Raw genomic sequence first — 25,191 nt, forward strand, 5'->3', positions numbered from 1 at the left:
CACATAGACACTGAACAGAAGATGTGACCTCTGGCTCTAAGGAGAAGCCTCTGCTCTTTACGTTTCATGGATCAACTGTGAAGGTCGTTGGTGACTTCTCCACTGGAACCTGCAGAATGCAGGACTGATTTATCCTGGCTGCCTTCCTTTGGGGATGTCTTATTTGTTTGTGTGTGTGTGTTTTCTTTCCTTTCTAACATTGCTGCCAATCATCTCCAGCTTCCATGTGACAAGCTGGTGCTTCCATTGACACTGTTTACTTCTAAGTCTTCCAGGGAGGCAGCTGCCTGAGAAGATGAACCACGGTGTGATGAACCAAATTCTGGCTCCTAGATTGTTTATCCTGCTTTAAAAAGACATTGCTTTCAAATAGTTAAGTACATAAGCTGAACATCAAAACCTTGGTAAAAGCTGGTGTAAAGTGTGGAGAAGAGGAAGAATGCATTGTTTGCCCAGGAACAGAGAAACAAAATGCCTCTAGAGCTAGGGGGTGCAGCTGGATCTGATGCCTTGTATTCATCAGCACATCGAGACCTTGAGGAGCAGCAGGTGTGCAGTGCAGTCCTCCCATTGGACTGAGCAGTACCTAATGTGAACCACAGATTTCTTAACCAGGTATGAATACTGCTGCTATTGCTGTCACCTTATTACTGTACACTCTTTTGAAAGCACGGAGCATTTGCTCATGTGGTGCTTTGTTAAATGGAGGCTTTTTGAACTGCCCAGTCACAATGAAACGTGGAGAGGAGAAATATTCTGAAATGAAAGTTACACGTATCTGTGTGCATCCGCATTTATAACGCCAGGATGCTGTGAGCACCGGCGGGCACCAGGCGGCTCCACGAGAGCGTTCATCCCGCTCTGAGCTGCGGAAGAGACAATTTGCAGCTCCGGGAACAGTGGCATACAGGTGAGGCTAGCTGGATATGTTTGTACCATAGACTCTGGACTTGCCATAGATACATAGGAAACAACACGTCTGGGACAAAGACAGCTGAGTCTGGTGGCCACAGCAGAGCAGACAGGGGATGTGGTGCAGCTGCAGCAAGAGCCCCGCAGGAGGGGAGCTGGATAAGCCCAAATGCTGCAGCTGGCTGAGGAGACTGTACACTTCCCACAAGGTTTCTCTTTTTAACAAGACCTTATTCTTACCCAAACCTAATCCTCCCAACACAGAAAAGTTATGTATTTAGACAAAACAAAACAAAACAAACAAACATTCCTGGAGATTTCATGCATGTATGTAAAGTCATAAATATGCTCCCATTTCAGTAGCTTTGCATTGGTTACTCTTGGTACTTCAAAAGTATTTTGTTTATCCTCTGCATTTCTTTCACTGAACAGAAATGTTTGAAAAGTGACTCCTGGGATAAAGTTATCTGCTGGATCAGTTTAAAAGGGTCCAGAGGAGGGCCACTAAGATGATCAGAGGGCTGGAGCACCTCTCCTATGAGGAAAGGTTTAAGGAACTGGGCTTGTTTAGCTTGGAGAAGGTTCCAGGGAGACCTCATTGTGTTCTTCCAGTGCTTGAAGGGTGTATGCAGGAGAGGGAATGGTTGTTTACAAGGGTGGATAGTGATAGGACAAGGGGGAATGGTTTTAAACTGAGACATGAGAGGTTTAGGCTAGATATTAGGAGGAAGTTTTTCACATGGAGGGTGCTGACGCGCTCAAACAGGTTGCCCAAGGAGGTTGTGGATGTCCCGTCCCTGGAGGCATTCAAAGCCAGGTTGGATGTGGCTCTGAGCAGCCTGGTCTGGTGGTTGGTGACCCTGCACATAGCAAGGGGTTGGAACGAGATAATCATTGTGGACTTTTTCAACCCAGGCCTTTCTGTGATTCTATGAAAAGCTAATTCTAAGTAGAAGAGATCTTTCCCCGCTATTCAGCACTGGTGAGGCTGCACTTGGAGCACTGTGTCCAGTTCTGGGGCCCTCAGCACAACAGGGAAGTGTTTGTAGTGGAAAGAGTCCAGTGATGGGCCACAGAGATAAAGAGGGGATTGGAGCATCACTCCTGTTAGGAAAGGCTGAGAGAGCTGGGACTGTTCAGTCTGAGGATGGGGTCTCTTCAATGTGTAGACGTACCTGAAGATGCAGAGAGGATGGAGCTAGGCTTTTTCCAGTGGTGCCCAGTGCCAGGACAAGTGGCAGTGGGCACAAAGTGGAACACAGGAGGATCCCTCTGAACACCAGGAAGTGTTTCTGTGCTGTGAGAGTGATGGAGCATCTAGGCTACCCAGAGAGGCTGTGGTCTCCTTTTTGGAGACCTTCTATAATCTGTGATCCTCAATAGCCACATGGACACAGTGCTGGGCACCCTGCTCTGGTGTCCGTGCTTGGGCAGAGGTTGGAGCAGATGGACCCAGAGAACGCTGCCAACCTCAGCCATTCTGTGACCTTGTGAACTGACTAATGAAAAAATTCTACATGATTAGGATATATTTGAGCGTTACTTTCTTGCAGACAGAACCCAGCCTGATGCAAACCTCAGAGAAAGAATGGATGAAGGAAGAGAAGAGGTACTCATCTACCCCCACAGTTCTTCAAGGGTTTGTTAAAAGTAAGTGCACTTGGTGGACCTTATGATTCCCTTCTGGTCAGATAAGTTCGTAAGAGTAAAAGTAATTTCAAGAAAATAAACTCAAAGCAGATGAGAGATTAAATTCCTGTGGGAATTATTTTTTTCTGTTGGATTTTGGCTACTCCTTAGAGACATCTTCTGCTTTTCTCATCTTTTCAGTTAACCCTGGAGAGCTGCAGGTTTCTAAATGGTAAAGTATTGCTGTGACTCTTGCTATCAGAAATTCCCACATTAGAAACTTGATGGTTTTGAATTTTGTGCACCTCTATAACCAAAAATCAAAAGCAACTGTTCATCTTTTGGGCTGTAGATAAGATGCACATGACTAGCCCCGTGTTCCTGCTGGCAGCACAGACTTCTGCTATTTAACATTCATGAACTGAAGCTTGTAGTCTGCTCCTGCATATAACACAGAATTTGCTAAGGAATACCTGCCCTGAGCTCTTAAATTTCTCTTAGAATTACTGTATATTGTTACGTTGGGAATTAGATGAAACATTTCTGAGTGTTTCAGAACAGACAGCTGCAGCAACAGGAATCACCTTACAAAGAAATGTGAGGCCTATTCACCATCTGAGCTACATGGGTAGTGATCTCAGATTGGGGAATTCAAACCCTGGTGGCTTATTTATTTATTTACATATCTGGCTGTTTGCTGTTTTGATTATCAACTTATTTGAAGCTGTGCATGAGAAAGTAGCAAAGAGAACAAAAGACACTGCTTCCTCCATACCGGGCATTTAGGTTCTCTGCTCAGCTGGTGGCTCTGCTTAAGGACCCTTTGAAAGGACACCTTATCCCATGTTGGATAGATGTCAGACAGGTGGAATGAATCACATTCTAAGGATGCCTCTAACTTGCCACTGACCATGGAAATAGTCACTTTAAGTTCTGCAACTTGCTTTCAGACAGCTGAAGGTAGAGTTAATGAATCCATCAAGTATGTATCTAAATCTTCTTGCTGCTTCAGAGCTCAAGATTGCATTTGCTCCATGGAGAAGCAGAGTGTGCTCGGGTCTGCTGGCATGGCTGTTTGAACACATCCCTAATTCATCTTGATCTTCTCATGGGTAAGTACAATGGATTCTATTTCTCACAGGACATAATTCAGCATGCAGAGCATTCTTGAAAACTGTCCTAGAATTCACTCTGGTTTTGAAACCTAAGTTTTGTTTTCTTAAATCTCATGCTTTTTAACATAATTGCTACTTTCTGAAAGTCTCTCATCGTGTAATGAAATACATCTTGTATACATATAGTAACTATTTTTAATTCTGAATTTATGTTTAAAATCCTGTGCTATTTCAAATACAGGCAAAACCATCCTTCCTCTTGTACGGCACTGTTAGATGACATATAGAACTCCCAAACCCCTATAATTAGCGGCTGATAAAACAGTTTCTTATTCAGCAAATGTAGCAGGTATTTTTGAGCCTTCTAGAGGAGCGCCTAAAGGTCAGACTGGAAGCCTGGCTGAGATAAACATCTACAAAAAGCACAATGTATAGGACTAAAGAGTTCTGCGACATTATTCACCGAGGAACTGCAGGTGTCTTTGTCACAGCTTCCACTCATGTGCATTCATTGACCTTTCATCTGTGCTTATAACTGTAGGAGAAGAGGAAAATGCAGCCTGGTGAGCTTTTCTCTTTATCGACGGATATAAAATCCTTAAATCCCCTCTAAAGTGCCATAGAAAAACTACAGCTACAACAGCAGACCCATCAAGTACTATTCTTACAACTGGATGTTTGACATTGGTGAACATAATGCAAGAGCTTGTAAAAATCACATGACACCCTTTTGGTTACTGTAATAAGGAGACAGAGAGACAATACTTATTGGATCTCCTCCTTCGATTTGCTGCCAGTGCGGGGAAACACATGAGGGAAACCCAAGGGTAAATGTGAGCAAAAAAACTCACTGCGTCGACTGAAGGTCAATTCTGTATAGTGAAACAGCAAATGCCAGGAGACCAGCCAGGTAAAATGTGATGCACAAGTACCTGCAGACCTGCATGTGTTACGTGATCTTCTCCACATGCTTCAGGTCCAAATTCAGCAGTCCATGTGTGGACTTTACTGCACACTACTATGTGTGTGCTTTACTACATCGGGACCAGGGGCATTAAAACCACAAATGAAAAGACTGTCTGTAACTAAATGTGGATGATAGGTTTAGAGACACAGATTGCTCTGTGATGAAGTGGCTGTATGTTTTATCGATCTGTAGGGGGCATGGAAAATGACCTCAAAGGAGACACTTCTCCCCGTTTCCATTTCAAATTTATTATCAGTTGCATTTTACTTGTATTTTTACTTTCACCTTATTTTTAAGTGTTGGCAAAGACTGGAGTGTTAATGTTAGTGTGCATAAATAATTTATTGAGTAATAATATATGAAAATGAATTTTATATGCTTCTCTATATGAATGACATTCCATTATGGAAATTTATTAATCAGCACATTCCACTCCATCAAATCTAGATTGTTTGAGGAAGAGGAGGGGAGGAGGTGGAGAGGCAGTTTGGAAAAATGCAGTACAGTGGGCTGACTAAATCTGAATAATACTTGGTCTCTGAAAATGCACAGTTATCAGTGTAACTCAAATCATACTGATGAGATACAGAACAGTTATATGCAGTCATAGTAACAATTTGTAATGTTAATATTAATAGCAGTGTCTGTTCGAGAATACAGATTTAAAATAGGTACATACAATTTTATTAAGTATAAAAAGATACCGTGCAGAGCACAATACAATACATTTCAGCTTGAATTCTGGTGGTGCTCAAGCTCCACTGTCTTAATTGACATTGTCACCAACGACCACTGGATAGAATTACTTCTCTGTATAAAATGAGCTTTTTCTGGATATATTCACAATGTTTGGTTTTAAAAATACAGTAATACTGTTTCACTAACTACTTACACTAATCAAACACTGACAAGACTGCTGGCCAGCCTGCATCTGGTTTTTAACATACATTACCGACAATCTTCCTTGGTTCGTTTTGCCTCTCTCTGAGAACAGATCCTTCAAACTATTAATTGACTTTTTCCCAAGTTCACAGTCAGAACACAGGCTCACACTACTTCTACATTCCTCACATTGCTAAAGTTCACTGACATCAGCAGAGTCTTCAATATGCAAGGACTGCAGGACTCTTCCCTTAAGCTCTTTTCCCCCCGCCAAGCTTTTTCTAATGTAGCACAGAAGGCATGCTTTAAATGATTATTTATTAGGATAAGGGGATTCTATTTGCTTTATTTCTTGAAAGTGGATGACATTTATAGCCTTCCAACTTTAACTATTTTCTTTGGAAAAGCACACATGCAAACAATGTAAAATTAATTATGCATTTTGTTTGCACATTCCAATTTGGTTTGATTTTTAAAAAAAGAAGTCAGAATTCTTAACTTCAAATTGATTTAAATGATAATGTGAGGGTCTTAAAAGAAATGACTTACACTTCCTCCTCTCTAAAATATATTAACGTTAGACTGGTAAATAAATTAAATAATACAAAAATGCTGAGATTAGGCTGTCACAGGAATATCTGCCAAACAAAGCTTGGTCTTTTGCTAAAATTAGCTTACTACATTTGCAATACATGCTAAGCAAAGACCCTACTTCTCTAACAGGTACATTCAGACAATATATATTTTATGGAATAAATATATAATATATCCAGTTATAGATTTCTGAATAGTAGCTATAATAGATACAAGCAATGCCTACGTTTAAAAATACAGTTCTAGGATTCCCTAACTTTACCACTAATAAAATTAAAATTGACCTAAAACTTTCTCACTCTGTTGATGCATAATAAAATATATGGAAACACCAAGAGTAAAAAGCCAATTGCTTCTACAAATGGAATACTTTATAAATATAGTAAATTGCTATTTTCAGAGGGAAAATTGAAAATTATAAACAGGAAGTTAGGTTAAAACAGCTCTACAATATATAGTACAAAGTGGCTATGAAGTGCGATGCGTGAGTTTGATGTCTGTGGCAAAATTCTGAACTGATGCAGTTGTTTATTTCTGGAGATAACTATAAAGAAAGACTCTGTCCCCCAAAACAGCCAATCTTGATCTCCTTAAGCCAAAACTTCCACTGACTAGAGAAAGCCAACCAGCCACTTTGTGAGAGTAAGGAGTGCAAGATTAGATCAAACCATTATTTGGAAGCCCTGGACTTCTCTGTCTCTTAGCATTTATTTACCATGCTGTTCTCATTAGGAATGGAGTCACAGAACTACTGTGTATCTGTGACTGCCATGTTCTGAAAAGTCTAATAATGATAAGTACCCTCTATATGGCTGTCTTAACTACATTATTCTTGTACTAAACATTTTCCAGATGAATTCTGTTTCGTGTTTCTGTAGTTGCTTCCTTTTAATGGAATACTGAAGTACAGCTCTGGTTGCTTGATTACTGCACTCTTGATCGAGGCTTTTTTTTTCTTGAGAATAACCTAGAATTAAAGAAACACATTTCTCAGAGCAAGAACAAAGAATTGAGGAATTTAATTGCTGGCTGTCTCTGCCTGCCTTTCTTCCCCTTTTAGATAAAAATGTAAAATGAGTAAAAATACCTTATTTGCTAAAAAAAAAATTTGAAAAGCCTTTCTTTTTTTTTTAAAAAAAAGGAATCTTCACAGACTTCACTGTTTCCTGCATCAACGAAACTGGAAGTCTGATGGCCTACCAGGGCTTTTTCTTCCCTAACTATCAGCAAAGGTCAGTGTCAAGGAGTAACAATGACACCACCACTTGGAGCTTCAGTTTCTTATTACTAGAGGACTTCAGGAATCAGCTGTAGAATATTATTGGTACAAATGTCGCATTTTGGGAACTGCTGGTATAAAATGTAGAGAATCAGGATTTAAGCTCTTACTTTACCACATGCTTCCAATTTGACTTCATTTGGGAGAACAGTGTATTTATTATATATGTGCTCAAGACACAAGCTGCCACTGATTTCAGAAAACATGCAACTAAGGAAAATCTGGGCTTTGATATCTCTGTACCTCACACATCACCAGTTCTGACAGCATTGGAAAAGACACAAGCCTCTTGGAAGCTGCTGTAATACTGAATATCAGTCATGAGTATTTCCTGCCGAACTGGACAGGAGAGGTAAGACTTGTGGCTTCCCTGCACAGGAACCATGGACTGAAGTGTGGGGTTCCTGTAGAAGGACCGGTACAAGAAAACTTTTCTTCACATATGAGCAGCAAATGTTAATGCTCTGTTGCACTGTAATAAAGGTATGGTTGAAAATATATCAAGCTATCAAAATCTGGTAGTATGCTCTTATCACCGCTGCTTCCAGGCAAAGCAGATTTCTTATATGCAAGACTTGCATATATGCCAGTCTTGCTCGCATATACGCCAGTGCTGCACAGTGGGCACCGATCTTTGGGTTCTTGGAAACTGGCTCCAGAATTTGTGCAGGCCTTTCATTCACCTATTTTCAAAATCCATTTTAATTGGGGCAGATCACACGGAAACGTACCAAAGGATGCGCTCTCCTAGTCCTCAATGCAGCAAGTGCTTGCCAGGGCTCTCTCCCAGTCTACCCCAATGATTCCCCAACCTGCTCCAGGTGCAGGACCCAATGTCACCCCCTGGGCCATCAGCCCTCGCTCCAGCCAGGCCACTGTGCCAGCTTCAGCTCCCCACAGCCCTGCCCTGCCCAGCCTCAGGCCCCACTCAGCTGGGCCCTCGCGTAGGTCCCCAGCGGGTCCCGGCCTTGGACTGGGCTGGTGCTGCCTCGGTGCCCCTGCAGCCTCCTCCTGGCTGGGCTTGGATGGGTCCTGGTGCCAGGCCCTGCCCTGCCGAGGGCCTTAAGGAAGACAATGAATACTCTCACCTACGACATGTGATTTTGCTGTGTATTTTGCTGCTGTTGCTGCTGCTGAATGAGCAATTGCTGCTGTTGCCGGCGTCGTGCTGTTCTCAGTTTTTCGAAGCGAGCCTCCATCTCCTCCAGCACCTTGGGAGTGTACCGTACCACCAGCTTCACGCTGTCCTTGGCCGCCTTCAGGAGCTCCACCGCCTTCTCGTGATGCTCCCCTTCAACGCTCTGGAGGCAAGGAGCACAGATTTAATACCAAAAACGCTGCTTTGATCCAGAGCTCTGTCCTCTTTTTTTGCACTTGCTACCATGAAAAAGCTGTCAAGGTTTTACAGTTTTCAAGGAACCATTACAGGAAAGTGTGGAGTTAAGTAAGACTTGTACACTATTGTGAATGTGTTCATCTTCATATTTTACATAACTGAAATGTGTTTTAGGTTGCATTACAAACCTAAGTTACGATCCACATGAAGAGAAGGGGAAATACTCTACGTGCTTTATGCAAACAAAAATAATGCAAAAAATCCAACTCAGCTCCTGCAGTAAAAACCCAAACACTCTAATTGCAAGGTACAAAAATAAAGTGGAACAGAGTGAACACAAAATCTTATTAACATGTTAGCAAGAAATGAAGAAATTGCAAGTCTGAAATTGCGGTTCCTCTCTTATGCTGTGGCCCTGCCAGGATCCCACTGTGAGTGATGGGTGGTGACAGAGCAGTCGCAGAGCTGCGGGAGGAGGAGCACACCCACAGCTCCCAGGGACAGCCCTTGCACTAAGGAGCTGATGGCACTGCTCACACACTGAACATAGAAATGGCAGCGGTTCTGTCGAATGGAACTGGTCTTTACCTGGTTAGCTGTGTGTAATCAAACACTGACACCTGAAGCATTTCAAGTTCTTGCCTAACAAACACATTTTCTTCCTCTTTCTGGAAAATAGTAAGGTGAAACCTGCTGTGTTGCCAAATGCATACCGAAGGGGGCTCAAGCTCTGATTTTTGTGCTAGCATTGCTTGAAACAGTAAATTTCCAAACGGGGGAAGTAATTTGGCTGTGAAAAGAATATTTAATTTCTATCATTACATAGATTGACTGGAGTGCTTTTCATACATGTAGATTGTTCCACTCCTTAGGAACAAGGGTGACATTTTCTAATGGTGTGTGATTGCCCACATGGTGTAGGAAATAGTCCAAAAAACAAAAGTATCTCTGCGCAGAAAAAAGCTTACACCACCGAGATCTTCATGTTGATTTTAAACCATTTAAAAATGTCAATTTCTTCCCACATAGAATAAGAAAACAAGCTTTTACTACATGCTGGTTTAAAACTTCAATGTATACCCTGCTATTTAAAATGAGACTATAACTAAAGGCCTCCAGAGAGAACCATCAGTGTTAAAAACATTCGATGCTCATTTCATGCTAAAAGAATAACTTAGCATCGTTATAGCAACTGTCAGATGTTAGAAGATGCTAGAAATGCTGAGAAGCATTGTCCAAGAACACAATGAATAAGAATTCCACTGTGGCACACCATGAGCTAGCAATAATGATTTAGAAGTTTCAAAAACCAGACACAATGCGCTTCTACATAAATTATATACACAACACAATCCAAGCTTATCACCATGGTGTTTATCCTCCTGCCTTCTGGTAAATGTCCTTTAACACATTAATCCAAATAATTATTTCAATAGTCTTGGTCAACTGACAGACTCATGTTTCTACAGAAATGTACACTGCTTCAAAAATAATGCAACTTAGAGAAATAATGCATGTTGTTTCATGTGATGTACCAAAATGATTATCAGAAAAAGAGAAAACCTTGAAATAAACGTTGCCCCAACCCGGAAGCATTCAATGCCAGGCTGGATGGGGCTTCGAGCAACCTGGTCTAGAAGGACGTGTCCCTGCCTATAGCAGGCAGTTGGAACTAGGTGACCTTAAAGGTCCCTTCCAACCCACAGCATTCTGTGATTCTAAGCATCTACTTGATTTTTGAGAGAAATGAATGGCTTCATGTTTTGGAACTGTATGCTCATGAAATTTGTCCACTAGGTTTCCTGTTCAAAGATCTTCTAGAAAATTCATGATCCGTGATGACCAGATTTGCTAGAAACTGTGAATGGGATAAATCTGCTGAACAAACACTACTACCTAGAAGCAATTTGGGGAAAAAAAGGTTTAGCTTGAAGTACTGGAAGAAGAAATTGTTGCTGTGTAAGAAACAGTGAATGTAATGCTCCAAAAAGTGCTGAAATAGGAATCTGTAGATGAATGCTGTGAATGAGCTCTCAGAAAAGAAGTCATAGATACGAATTAAAACATCTTCCTCAGGTTGTAAATGACATCAATAAAGAATTGTGATTTTATCTATTCTTTAAAGGAATTATAAGATGGAGTACTTTAACACTTTATACATACTAGCAATCTGTATTTAATTCATGAATGCCTGTTTTCTTCCCATTTGCCTCCAGCCTTGTTTTTCCTGTTTACAGCCAGTATTTTCTAATTAGAAATGTAGCATTTGACTTCGTTGCTATCCAGGTCAATGGAAGACTCCCATTGACTTGAATAGTAATGATACAGAGCTCTGAAAAATAAGCAAAATGGGGAAACAAACAAAGGCAGCATAAAACATAGCTGTGCTAAAAACAAATCTTACTCTCCAAACTTACCCAGCTCGGGTCTTAACCAAAGGTTTCAGCTGCTTTTAAATCACTGCTATAACTGCTATAATCACTGCCATTAACATCTTCACTGCTATTTGCACCCATGTTTTGAAAGCCTGAGAAATGCTTTTTCTGCATAGCTGAAGCTGCACAACATAAATAGGAAAACCCCTTGGAGTTGGGAAAAGAGGTTATACCAGCAAAGGAAGTTGTTTTGCAGATTGATTTCTCCTCTCTCCGCAAATCACTACGGCTGTGCTGGCAAAAAGCTCCTGCTGCTATCAGTCATGCCTGCACAAGGGATTTCACTGCCTGGATTACACTGGCTGGGGATGTGGCGAGGATATGACACTTATATTACTTCAGAACTGCCCACCAAAGGTGAGATCTAATATTTTTGTATTTTGATTTAATATGCAATTGTTGCCTATGTATATTCTCATATTTCTTCCCTTTATTGCATTGGCAGATTGTATTAACAAGGAAGATGAAATACTTCACAGACAGGAATAGCTGAAAGAACTGCAGACATGGTTCAGGAAACACCAATATTTACAGCATCCAAGCAAACAGACTTGTCATAAATATAAACAAAACAAAAACAAAAACCCAGTCCCTTGCAGACAAGAATGAGAATCCGGTTGTTACTCCACGTGATGAGAGACAGACTAGAATATTTTTACAAAGGTAACTGTAAGCAAACACTTGGGTGAGAAGCTAGCCTTTATATATCTATTTCACATCCTTGTCTGTATCTGAACTCAAACCAGGTATCTGATAAACAAAGAATCTCTGCCAGGTATTAACAGTCACCAACAAATGCCTTTGCCAAGCCATCTGCAGGGCTCGGTGCTTTCAATTTCCTTTCCTTTTAGGGGGTATGGGACAAAAGTATGTAAGGAAATACCCAGCATAAGGAGAAAGCAATTTCTTTAACGTCTGGTGAAACAGTTGAAGGAACAGTCATCCTATTCATGCTGGGACAAAGAATCTGGATTCTGAACGCTCGGCTCTAATTTTATGTCAATAATTATGAAGTTGGATAACCACCAAATTCTGGGCACAAACAAGTTACACTTACTTCATTTTCATTCCGTGTTCTACTGCTGAGCCGTCTGTTATATTGTACATACTGTATACTATTTGCTTCTCTTCAGTTGAATTCAGAGTTGCAGAGTGAACTAGCACCAGTGAACAATGTTAAATTTAGACCTCCTCCTGTCTCAAGCTGTCTGCAAACAAGTTGCCAGTTCTATAATTTTTCTCTTTTAACGAATCATATTGTACGGGCTTATTGAGCCCAAGACTGGTTTGTGAGCAGTTGCTCATAAGCGTTATTTCAAGTATGAAATTGCAATTCAAATTCCAAATTCTGTTGTTCAGACTCTGAACACACACGCAGCTCTGATGTATCTCAGAATCAGCTTTCTCAATGCCTACCTGCATTTGGGAACTTTATATTGTGTTTTCTGCTACATTAGCTTAACATGCATTGTGGAGCACATTTGTGATTTTTTTTTTGGAAGACTATCACGAAGTAGAGGTGACAACAGAGTCAAAGTCAGTATATCTATTTAAGTGAAGGTTCATTACTTTCCTCCTCAGTATTTGCCTACACACTGTTGAAAGTAAAAGGATTTTTTGAGAATCACACATCAATTAGTGGATAAACTCCTCACTGCTGAATGTTCGTTTACCTATGGAAAAGACAGCTGATCAATAACAAAATTATTTAATCTACTTCCAGTCAGTGAAGTTCAGGCAATATACTTATTAAATGTTCATTCGGTTTCATTTTCCCTGAGAGTAAATGATCTTTTGTTTCTTTGTTTTTTATCTTTTTCTTCTTGTTGTGTACTGGGGCTAGGAAGCTTACAGAATGATTATTTCTCTTTTGAGAACAGGATTGTTGATAGAAGAAGTGGTAAAAAGCCTGTCTGAATTGTTATGCTGATACTCAAGACAAGGGGAATACCTATTGTTTGAGATAAACAGATGACAACATGAAAGCATTAGAATAGGGCACTTCCTTCATTCTTTACAGACTTGCAACAAGGAGAAAATTTAAGCTGCAGTGCCTGATATTTATGACCGGATTCAGAAATTGCTTGTGACTCCCTTTGGTGTATTTAAATACAAGGTTCAGATGGAGGTTTTACATTGAAAATGATTATGTTTTCATTAAGAGAGGAGTGGGGTGATATGATTGCATACGCTTACATTTTTAGGAGTTTATTTTACTTTTCCTTGTAAAAGGGAATAAAAGGCAAAATGAAAGGTAAGATTTGACCCATATTATTACAGGTGGAACCTGATTTTCCCTCTCTGTTCCAAAAGCCTTTTATTTTTACCTCCATACTGACATTTATAATAAAACTACAGTGAAACACTCCATCTTGCAGTACTGACTTAAATGAAAAATGACTATGTAAAAATGTGCCTTTTTAACTTATCATACCTGCTCCCTGTATGAGTTCATTTGCACAGATAATTCTCTGATAAATACGTCATAGGTGGGTGAATGTCATTAAAAGAAATCTGGAAGGCATTTGCCATTGCAAATCAGTGGCAAATGTGTTTATCAATTTATTATTACTATTTTTTTTAATGCTCTGAAGGTCACAAGACTGCATCAGTACCACAGAGGCATCAATATTTGGAAAGACCTGCATGTCTCAGAGGCTGCAGAATGCAAAAACAACAAAAGCTGTTTTAATGCTTTTACTACATAAGGAATTTGCTCAATTATCAATTAGAAAGATATAGCTTCCCTGTTAGTTCGGCATGTGGTGTGAATGTAAAATGAAGCTCTTCAAGAAACCTCCATTCCAACACAAATTGTAGTGGCACAAAATTGTTTGCCTCACCACACCATAAATGAGAACTGAAGGTAACTCGCAGAGATAATTCTTTATATTTCATACTGTTGGACTTTAAATCAGGGTATCAGAACAGCTGTGGAAAATGAAAATCCAGATGCAAATGAAAGGTCTATCGAATTTCCACATACCACTCCATTAACTGAGAGCAGCTGGTCTCCCCGTTTGAGCCCTCCGTGCCTTTCTGCCACTCCTCCAGGAATTATGCGGGAAATGTAAATGGGTGAATTTTGTTCCTTTCCTCCCATCACATTAAATCCCAGGCCTTCATCTGTCTTTGGCAGCTCAACCACTCGCGGGTGTGAATGGCCTTCGCTTGCAGCAAAAGCAGCAACTGTTGCCTGGAAGAAAAAACAGTGATTTGGCTATACAGGGAGAACGCTGATACACTCTGTTGTTCATTCTGCAGGAAGAACTCATCTCTGTGAAAACATTTCAGCATCTTATTCTGCCTTTTTTTTTTCTTTTTTCTGATTATCTGAAAGCACTTCGCAAAAATTAAGTTCCATGCCATTGCATTTGAAATAAAGGAATAAGCAGAAGAGTAGAGAATTCAGGTGACTTGTCAACAGTAACTCAGAAAGTTAGCAGCAGAGCCAGAAGGAGGTACCAGGAAGCCTGTCTATGCAGGGGTGAGCATTTCTGATCTACTGCAGTTCTTCTTCACCTTTTCACAGGGAAAAAGTGCTAGTGTTGGATCAGATGATGTGAACTGCACTGTGTTCCTAGCCGAAACAAAGTGGATGAACTGAATGGTTAATTCTCTGCTTTGCTTTCCAATGTGCAGAATTGGTTATTTTATTCTTTGTGCACAGAAAAATTCCTGAAGGGACACTGTCTTAGGAAGTTTAATTATAATCTTCATGAAATTTCACTAATGAAATAACTCCTGGAACAGGAATACGATTTTTTACAATATAATCTGATTGAAACTTTTATTGAAAAATTAATTTCAAGAGAATGTAATTATAGATAAATTTAAAAAATCCTAGATTTTCATCTTAATTTGGGAAAAAAAAAAACACACAGCAAACTGTAAAGCCTGTACTTAGAAAACTGTAACACATTATATTTCAGTTTTTCACTGCAGATGTTTTTTTACTGTAATTACAGATCTCAGTAAATCATTAAATAAACAATATTTGCATCCTTTTCAAAGTATGTTTGTAGGCCAACCCGCTAGAACAATTCTGCATTACACTAATACTTTTTGAGCATCCTAACAGTGCTTATGCTTAATAGAAGCTAGTAGATGACATGACATAATGGATCGTTCTTGGTTAGGTGTTTTTGCACATGCAGACCTCGTCATCATGCACACATTTAATGTCAGACATGAATGCACTAGGAGAATGCAATGCAGACAGCCCAGAAATAACCAGGAAATATTGCGGTATCGAAACATTGCTCTGTAACCCTGCTGTTCTATATGAATAAGAAATGAGAATGGCAAACACTAATTGGATTTCTCCCCATTTATTATGCAACATAGAAGAAATTTCTATGTTTAGTTGTAGTGTAGACAAAGTGGGATCTCACATACGCATTTCTCTATATTGCAGCACAGACCTTAAAAATTTACATTGACCATTAAGTTTCTCTCAGATGAAGGTTAAAATCAGAACAACCTGATGTTCTACTTAGTAAGGAAAATATACTGAAGTTTTGAATATTATTTGCTGGCTACTATTGGGCTTACTTTTCTAAAACACTGCAGAAATCTTTTAATAACATACTCCCAACCTTCATCATTTGATGCAACTTTACATGAAAATTCCTAACACAAATGCATAATGGTAAGATCTTATTCCCATTAAGACTTCTGGGAGTCCGTCACTAACTTCCCAGGAGTGAGACCATAATGAAATACTTCTAAACTGGATTTATGGCTTTTGCAGGTTTACTTGTTCTGCACAGTACCTGCTTTACCATCCAGAAGACAATCCTAAGTACAAAACGATAATGGAAAAAATAAAGTCATGGTGAGTGAACATCCCTGTCTGGAATTGTCTATCTTTGTGCATCTTACGAAAATATAGAGCATACTACACACCAGAATACAGAATATATTCCTTCAAGTTCATGTGGATTTCCTTAGAAAATTACCGTTTCACTAATAGCAGTAAAGTAGCTGTCATGGCCTAAGGACACGAGAGGAGCAGGTTCATATGAACAGAGAGACAAAATACTTAGAACAGGTAATGCATTAGAAAAAGTGGACTTGCATTCGGCTGTGGATTCTCCTGATCCAGCCACTTGTGTCACTGCTCATCCTTACTACTTGCTCAGCACCTACAGCTCCCGTTAATTGAAGTTAAATTTTGACTGTGCAGTTGCTACCTCCTAAATCATTGTGTCCTCACTGGATGAGATATATGCAAAAATAGTCCACTGAAATATAGACTGTAGCAGGCAGACCTCTATAGAATTACCCAGTAGATTTGCTTTTGCAAAGCACCTTTTCAAAAAACATCAATTTCCACAAAATCATTCTCTTTTCTTAAGCTACAGAAGCAGCATAAAGGTTTAAATTTTCCATTATGATTGTTACCTGGGAAGTAGCACTGGTTCTAGACTCTGGGCTGCCACTGATGTCTAAATTTTCTTACAGTGTACACACGAATACCTGAAACACACACGCGCACAGTCAATTACTGGGTCACTTTGGTACCACGTACTTCTACAGTTGCACGTATCCTACCTTTGCAGTGGCCCTGGCTCGGAACTCGGGGCAGCCATTAACAGTTATGGTTTCATGCATGTATTGATACACCTAAAATGTTCACGAAAATAAAATGAAATTAATTAGAGAAGCAAAACAAAGAGCTTATATTAATTGAGACAGGACAGTTTCTTTCCCTCCTAAGATGATGTTTCATTAATGCTGTATCCATGCAGTCACGAAAGTAGGTGTCTGCCAAACTTGTGCATGCTTAGGTTTATGGGAAACATGAGCCCACACTTCCCATGATACTTTGTAGTCTTAACTGCACATCTTCCAACATTGTTCCCTTCAAACCTTTAGCACAACCCTTCCCAAAAATGGGACAGTTTGGTTTTGTGGTACCCAAACACTGGGGTATCCCTGTGACTGATGTGAACTCAAATGATATGGACTGATTTGAATGGTGTCTTCGCCTCCACTGATGGCTTTTTTGTTCTCTGACCTTTCTAATGAAGTAAAGATTTAGCAGGCTGATCTTAAAAAAAAAAAAAAAGTAACTTGCTCAGCATACAGATGCTGAAGAATGGAATTGAAAATTAAATTTTGGAGAAAGGTCACTGCGCCAGTTTTCATCAACCACAGCTAGGAATGCGGAAAAGGGCTGGCAGTCTGCTAAGTCAGACCTGGAAAATGGGTAATACATAGGTCACTCCGAAAGTAAAGTCTCCTACTTATTTCCATGGAAACTACAAAAGCTTCAAAGAGCACAAGTTTTGATAGGGCAAATTCTTAGCCACAAAACACTATTTTTCAACAGTCTCCACTATAAGCTATGCATTACTGCCAGCAATGAACAAGAACCTGCACACTGTGCTTGTAAAAATCTGCACCAGTAGAGGTGACCCACAGTTTCTCAGCTGCTATGACAGCATTGTTGCTGAGATGCACCACCCACTGCCTCACTGAGCTCACATTGACTGTTTGCTTTCCATAAATGTTCTGCAAATGCTAATGAATGTCAACGGGTGCCATTGGAAGAATTAAATGACACCCCTTTGCTTCATACACACTTTCATGTCAGACGCCATTCTGTCAGACTGCCCCTCTGCTGCCATCTGTCAAATGGCAACAAAATGTAATGGAATATTAGTGGGATGGTTCAACTTCTATTGCCATACCAACAACATCCACTTCCAGTGGGACAAAAGAATAAAATAAGAGGCTTTGCTTTCGGAGCAGCCCTCATGTCATTCTTTAGAACAGAATTGTACACTCAAATAAATGGCATGAGATTAACACAGTTATTATATACAACTTTCCCTCTGTTGTCTTTTCTGAAACACACTCTTGGCCCCCTTTATATGGTTCTTAATTCTCCCTTTTAAATACTTCCTGTATAGAAAAAGCCCTCTCTGCGGGCATGAACGAACACACTCGTTGTTCCATGAATTTGTCTCATTCCTAGATGAAAAACATTTTAAAAACGCCTTGTTGCAAGTCAGCCATTTTGAAATCACCTCCAATAAATAAATAAATAAGTAAATAAGTGATATATAAACAATTTTTTGAAACAAATGTGTATGCATACAAACAAAATCTCTCACTCCTCATACAAAACCAGCCAATCTAAAAAATTGTTCCTATATACCACTGATTTACTCTGTTTTCTTGACATACTTCATCAGGAATTCTCTTTTCATGGTGTTTTAATTCAGGCTGTATCCCTGAGAGAGATCTTTTGCTGGTAAATTATGTTCACTTTTATGGCAATCTTTCCTGGGGTTCTTGAGGACTGCAGGCTCAATTGTACTTTACATAGTATACAAAGTATTTTACCTTTCACTGATGTGGTGATACTTAAGCAGGAGTTGCTGAACATCTTTCTTAGGTAATGTCTACGTTACTTTGGCAGACAAGATGTCAGGTCCTGTAGTTAACATACCTACAAACAACAACTTATCCCATTGATGGTAAAACTTCCCCATTACTATGAACTGACAACTTGCTATACAGAATCATATACATATATATATGTCTCCACTAAGCCAGTTATTATAATACCTACACACTGATGACTATATTGCTACAAACTTCTAAATGGAATTAAGACACGTAGCTCACTTCAGATCTCAGCTAACAGACAACTTTTGTTTTGGGATGACTGATTCCCAAATCTTTTTTGAGGGACATCATACACAAGCGAAGGACAAAGAAGTGAAGGAGATATCAACAAACAGAAGCAGTTTAGAGATATACAATATACTAACTGCTTTGAAAGCACAGTATAAGATTATTTGCCTTGAATATCATCAGCACATAGGCCCATCTAAGACTTAATGCAGAAATACTGGGTCCACTGAATATATCTAAGGCAGAGGGAGAAGACTGAAAATTTCCTGCTTTCTACATCTGAAACGAAATCTTTCTTCCACTGGTAGAATTGACATTGATTTCAGCAGAAGCTGTGATTTTGCCTTTAGTTTTAAAAATATAGAAAAAAAACATTTTACAGTCACTAAAAGGTGTCTGGTTTGCTTTAGCTTTGCACTAGACTATGCCTTCAACTAACAGATTGAATGTACATTTTCAGCATAATCTTGCATAGATCAGTTCAACATTTATTCTAAGTATTACGGTGTAGGAGAATTCATTATATAAGAACAACCACTGTGTAACTGCAGTTATGAATAATTAAATACTTGCTATTTCAAAACCCATACTGTACTGAATCACTGATAATGCTCTATTCTTGATACTTGTCAGTTATCTTACATTATGAGAGGAGATTGTCCGCATTTATTCCTCCACTGGTATAAATGTTGTGGCTGGCTAGAATGTCTAAAAGCAAGTATTCTATTACTGAAGAATTATGACATTAAACTTCTTTGAAAACAGGTCACAACATTTCATACATAGGAGCAGTTACTGTTACAATATTCATTCCTAAGGTAGAATATCACAAATGATATTGTGAGCTGATAATGATACTTCATTTGATTATTATCTAGGTCTAATGCCATGTAACTCCACAGTGTCTACATCCTACTAGTACGTAGCTGACAGGTTTTATAGTATCCAATGTCCTAAAAACTACTTTGTATACTGATGAAAGAAAAAAAAACTCATTAGCAAGTGATTAAGCTAATACATTTTAAAAGAATCAACCAACTCAAATAAACATGAAAAATGCAAGCATTAGTGCTATTTATTGTAAATTATCGGAAGTAATATATTTAGAATGATTATCTGCCACCAGTTATCAGTGATTGTACCACCTACAGCACAGTTCATAGGAAAATAAGTTTTTCACCTCAAACCTAATTCTTTGTAAAACAACAGGTCTCGAATATCTGCTTCAGGCTATCATTAATCTAATTCTCCTGCATAATGATTGCTACATAATGCATAACGTAATTTGAGCTAAAGAAGGATAAAACATACACCTAAATGACTTTCTTGTTATTAACTCAGTTTAACAACCACATGCAGAATGGTTGTTCCATGAAGTTCATTAAACTCTTTCTAAGGTTCAGACTGCTCACTTCAGCAATGCACAAAAGCATAAGTCCACAAAGAAGGGAAGGGAAGGGGAAAGGAGGGGAGGGGAGGGGAAGTGAAATCTCAGCATTTTGAGATGCAAAGCCACAGCTGTAAGGTCAGTGTTTCCAATAATTTCACCCCACAGCCCTTTCACACAGAGGTCTGTTCATTCAGCTCCCATTTGTGCTGTGGAGACAGAAATGCTCAGCTCCACTTGCTCTTCAGTGCAGCACAGACATCACAACACTTATCAAGAAACACTGGAAGCCTGCATGGTGCTTTTTTTAGTGGCTGCAGGAAATCTCCTCAGACATCATAATCTACAATTATTCTCCCACAGTACTCCAAAAGCACAAGAGAGGTGAAGGAAGAAAATAAGAACTAAAAAATCTGAACGTGGAAGTGAATCCTTGTGCTGTGGCAGCCTGTGCTGGCACACAGAAGTGCACTTTGGGTTACATCTCCCAGCAGGTGCTGCAGTGCATCAGATGCAGCAGGTAATCCTAGCATGGTGATGGTTCTCATCTCCACCTATTCTGCTATGACGCAAATAAGCTGGTTTAGCATCCTGAAGCACAGGGCTGCCTTACAGGTAATTCAGGAGCTGACTTCTTAGCAGGAATTACTCCGTATGAACTCATAACAAAACAGCATGTACCAGGCTGGCCTATTTCCGTAGACGTGAGTCTTCAGTATGAGACTCAGGGCTAGCAGGACACTTAGAAGTCTGTTTTATAAAAGTGGCCAGAGGAAGCATTCTGAAAAAATCCTGCATGATGCTGTGCGTTTTCTGCTGAATTCCAGAACTTACAATTTAATTAAAAGGATTCTGTTCCATTAATTTCTGTAAGTGGTATTCAGTGCTTCCTCCTAACACAATATTACATAATTCTATGTTGCAAGTGTACCAACAATAATGATGCTCAATAGATTTTAGGACAACTTGTTCTAAACAGCAGGGAAGAAGCAAGTGGCAGAAATCATTCTGCAGCAGTGAACAAGTATTCAAAAAAGATGCCAAATCAAAACAAACAAACCCAAGACAGAGTACATTGCAATTTAGACCAATAAAGCAGCAGGGCCTCAACATCTTTGTAGAGATTATTAAGGGAAGAGGCAACCTGAAGGGGATATGTAGGTCACTCCAAAAGTAATGCCTCCTTTTTATTTCCATGGAAACTACAACAGAAAGAGAGCACAGTAACACTCTTTGATAGAGAAAATTCTCAGCTACAAAATGCTATTTTTCAACATAGTCACCAGCTTTAGCTATGCATTTTTGCCAGCAATGAACAAGAGCCTGCATGACTTGCTCATAAAAATCTGCACCAGCAGAGGTAGGAAAATGTTGCCCACACACTCCATCTTTCATTGGCCTAACAGATGGAAATCAGAAGGTGCCAAATCAGGACTGTACAGTGGCCGTGGTAGAACAGTCTAGTCAATGTGCTCCACAGTCTTCAAACTGGTATGGGGCCTGGCATTTCCATGTTTCAAGAGAAAGGTTGTCTTCATCTTTGGCCTGACTCTGGAAGTTTGAACCTTCAGCTCAGTCAGCATTGCCATGTAGTGGTCAGAGTTGATGGTTTGTCCAGGTTCCAAGAAATCCAGAAGGATCACCCCTTTCCTACACGAAAAGAAGTGCACATCATTTTTACTTGCAGAGGGCTGCATCTTGAACTTTTCCTTCAGTGAGAAATTTACATCTCACCACTCCGCACACTGCCATTTTGACTCCAGCATGTAGTGGTGACACCTTGTCTCATCAGTATGTGAACCAGGAAACTGTGACCTTCAGCCTTAAACGGGTTCAGTAGGTCCTGAGAAATTTATGTATGGGGTTCTTTCTATTCCTGTGTGAGCATTCATGGGACACACATGGCACAAACTCTGTGATACTCCAGCACTGCCACCATCATTTCCAATGCACTGAAGCCAATATTCAGCTCTGTACACAGATCTCTGGTTGTAATTTGCTGATTTGCACAGATGAGCTGATTGAAACGCGTTCAATTCTGTGGTGTGACAGCCGTGCAAGGCCATCTGGAACACGGCTTGTCTTTCATGTTGCTGTTGCTTCTGTTGAAAGGCACCACCTACTGCGCTCACCTCTACTGACTGGTCTCCATAAGCAAACAGCAAGTGTCAGTGAATGTACATGGGTGCCATTTTTTCCATGTGAAGTAATTCAGTGACACACCTTTGCCTCACATGCACTTCCATGACAGAATGCCCCTCTGCTGCCATCTCTCTCATGGCAACAAAATGTAAGGGAACGCTGGTGGGAAGATTCAACCTCTGTTGCCATATCACCATCAATTACCATCAGTCTAATATTGTGGACCAATATAATAAAATAGGATGCACTGCTTTCAGAGCAGTCTTTATAGTAATCAGCTCTGTTTCTATGTTACCTGAATCATCATACTGTATAGAAAAGATGTAAGTCTTCCTTAAGGAAGTTACAAACTAAGTGCCACAGGTAAGTAGTTTTAATGATGTAACAAAACAACCTGCGAAAAGATTGGTGAGCTGTATTTAGCACACAGATTAGCACTATATTGATTCAGTTTATTTAGCTTGCTTGCCAAGCTTTTTATTGCTTCAATATGGAAGGGAATTTTATACCCTTTTCTTGGAACAAGTCTTCCAAGGGAAGGAGGCTGTCAGAACATACAAAGATGGAAAACAGCTTGAAAATAACCAGTACAAGGAAGCACAAGTAATAGGTTTTACTGCATTGATACAGTCATGTAAATGGAACAGTATAAATGTGTACCCTTGCAGAACTGAGGGTAAGAGAAATCACGATTTACTTACATCTGAGTATGATGATGCTTCTGCCATCAACTACTATGAATCCTTGTCTTCCTAATTGTCTACAGTTGATAGAAAGGATGAACTAATTTTTTCTGCCTTCAAAGATATCAAGAATATCTTCATCAGTCATCTCTTATCCTCCTGTGACAAGTACATGTCTGAGTGTATGTGCTTCATGCAGCACAGTTGGCCTCTTCTTTCTTCATTTCTCTTCCCTAAATCTGCAGTTGATTCTCAATACTTCAATTGTTTTCTGTAAGTCTTAACATCAACATTTCATCCAGTGGGGCTTCTACTTGGGGTAGGAGAATCTCTGCCTTTGATAAAGGGAGGAGCTGTGGTGCAAAGCCGCACAGGGGAACTGTTTGACTTGCACTGCAGTGCTTGTGAACTCCGTGCTTGTAATTGTAAACTTAGATCTGCAGTCTCGTCTTTTCTCCTCTCTTTGGTTTTAATCATTTTTACCTCTTCACATTCTACTCAGTACCTTTTCTTCCTTCCCCATAACCTCTTGCCTATATTTTCCATTCTTAACTCAATATATTTGTATGTGTGTGGAGAGGGATACATTGGTTCTTTTGCCTGAATAGACTCCTTCAGAGGTATAGGTCAGCACTCAATTCAGGCAGTAAATCTACCACACAAGTGGACAACGATGCTTTAAATACTACAAAGATCAGGGGGGACTCCTACCAGAATAGATGAACATACAAAGTAAGGAAAAAGGAGAAAAACACGAAGAGTCAAATACAATCAGAAGAGTATGTAACCAGAGTAGAAGTATGCAGACCACCAGGCTACCCTTCCACTCCGTTAACTATTTTTTATCTCTTTAGCCATACTCTAGCTCAAAAACAATGTAATAGAGAACTCCCTTTCAGCCAAAAAATCATGACAGCTCAATTAAAATGAAAAATCTCTAATGACAGTATGAATCCCTGACATTCTGTGGTTCTGTGATTACCTCCAGTTTTATCCCTCTTCAGTATCACGTGGAATTTCTGGTTTCATGCCTGTGTTCTGTTTCTTTATCTTATGTGATAAGCACGTTCAAGAAAGCATGAATACATGATAAAAGTGTATTTTCTCCAATACAGCTACAGCCTCCAGCTAAGATCCTGTCCTAAACAAAATCACATACCACAGGAGAAGACAGCAGTTCCGTGGGCAAGTTTAAAACAGATGTATTTTCCAGCTACCAAGATGACTCAAAACCAAACTGGTTAACATTGTTTAATTTAAAAAACAAACAAACAACAACAACAAAAAACAACCCCCCCCAAAAAAAAACAAGGGACAATTCTGGATAATTGAAGAGAATGAGAATTTGACAAAATGCTGGCAACCTTATGGAATCACTGGCTGTGGATGCCATACACACTGATGACAACAGTCAGATAATGATAAACCTAGATTATTCTTCAGCACAACTGTTTGAACAAATGAACCACAAATGACCATTTTGTTACAGGCTTATGCCACGTGTTTGATTAAACCTGACAGAAGCAGCATTAGGCACATACACACATATTCACACTGTACAACGTACAGTCTTCATCCTGACAAAAAGTCTTCCTCATAATGAACAATAAATGGATGCCTGAACGGAAGACATGATACATTATAAGGCTTGCTGGGAGAATCAAGAAGTCTGCATTACATAACTTATTTCCTGCAGCTACTGAATTTGGACAACTCATAGAAAAAGCTGATTTGTGACAAGTAGTCTATATTTATGAGCTATTTATATCTGACACAGCATGCTTATTCAAGGTTCTTGGCATTTGGAACATTTTTATATTATAAGCTTTCATTAGTCTGTAAGCAGTTACATGATAGCACCAGGAAAATTGTTGGTGTTTACCTTCAAACTCTCACTCTGTATCATGTTCACAATTGTCATAACAATTGTTCTCCATGAAATAACACTGTGCAGCATGTGTCACAGGCAGCAGGGAGGCTAAGCCATTAAAAAGCTCAAAATGAATTCAGTCTCATTAACAACATGAGGAGATGGGACAGTTTTAATTTCAGAACGTGTAGAAGAAATATTACAAATGTTGGCTTTTACATTTTCATAGAGGGTGTTTTATTTAAGTTTCTTTCTTTGTGGGGCAGGGGTTTTATGGTGGAAACTAGGTCAGTTTTACTAAAGTGAGAAA

The 25,191-nt window shown here is 39.6% G+C and overlaps 1 protein-coding gene across 2 annotated transcripts in view; it reads right to left on the bottom strand.

Annotated features, from left to right (window-relative positions):
* Nucleotides 1–4,980: 4,980 nt before the first annotated feature.
* LIN7A (lin-7 homolog A, crumbs cell polarity complex component) overlaps nucleotides 4,981–25,191 on the bottom strand; it is a 47,969-nt gene continuing 27,758 nt past the window's right edge. Inside the window, exons 3-6 of one of the 2 annotated variants that reach the window (XM_042815757.1) lie at nucleotides 16,706–16,777; nucleotides 14,136–14,345; nucleotides 8,471–8,679; nucleotides 4,981–7,066 (exon numbers count right to left, since the gene is read on the bottom strand). In XM_042815757.1, coding sequence (XP_042671691.1) covers nucleotides 7,024–7,066; nucleotides 8,471–8,679; nucleotides 14,136–14,345; nucleotides 16,706–16,777 — 534 coding nt within the window. In that variant the 3' untranslated portion in view covers nucleotides 4,981–7,023. Of the gene's footprint in view, nucleotides 7,067–8,466; nucleotides 8,680–14,135; nucleotides 14,346–16,705; nucleotides 16,778–25,191 lie in introns of both variants that reach the window. The other variant, XM_042815758.1, reaches the window with a different exon arrangement.

The sequence above is a fragment of the Centrocercus urophasianus genome, unplaced genomic scaffold (genome assembly GCF_019232065.1).
Source record: "Centrocercus urophasianus isolate 14NV4802_14NV808 unplaced genomic scaffold, USGS_Curo_1.0 seq_15, whole genome shotgun sequence".
Classification (NCBI taxonomy): Eukaryota; Metazoa; Chordata; class Aves; order Galliformes; family Phasianidae; genus Centrocercus; species Centrocercus urophasianus.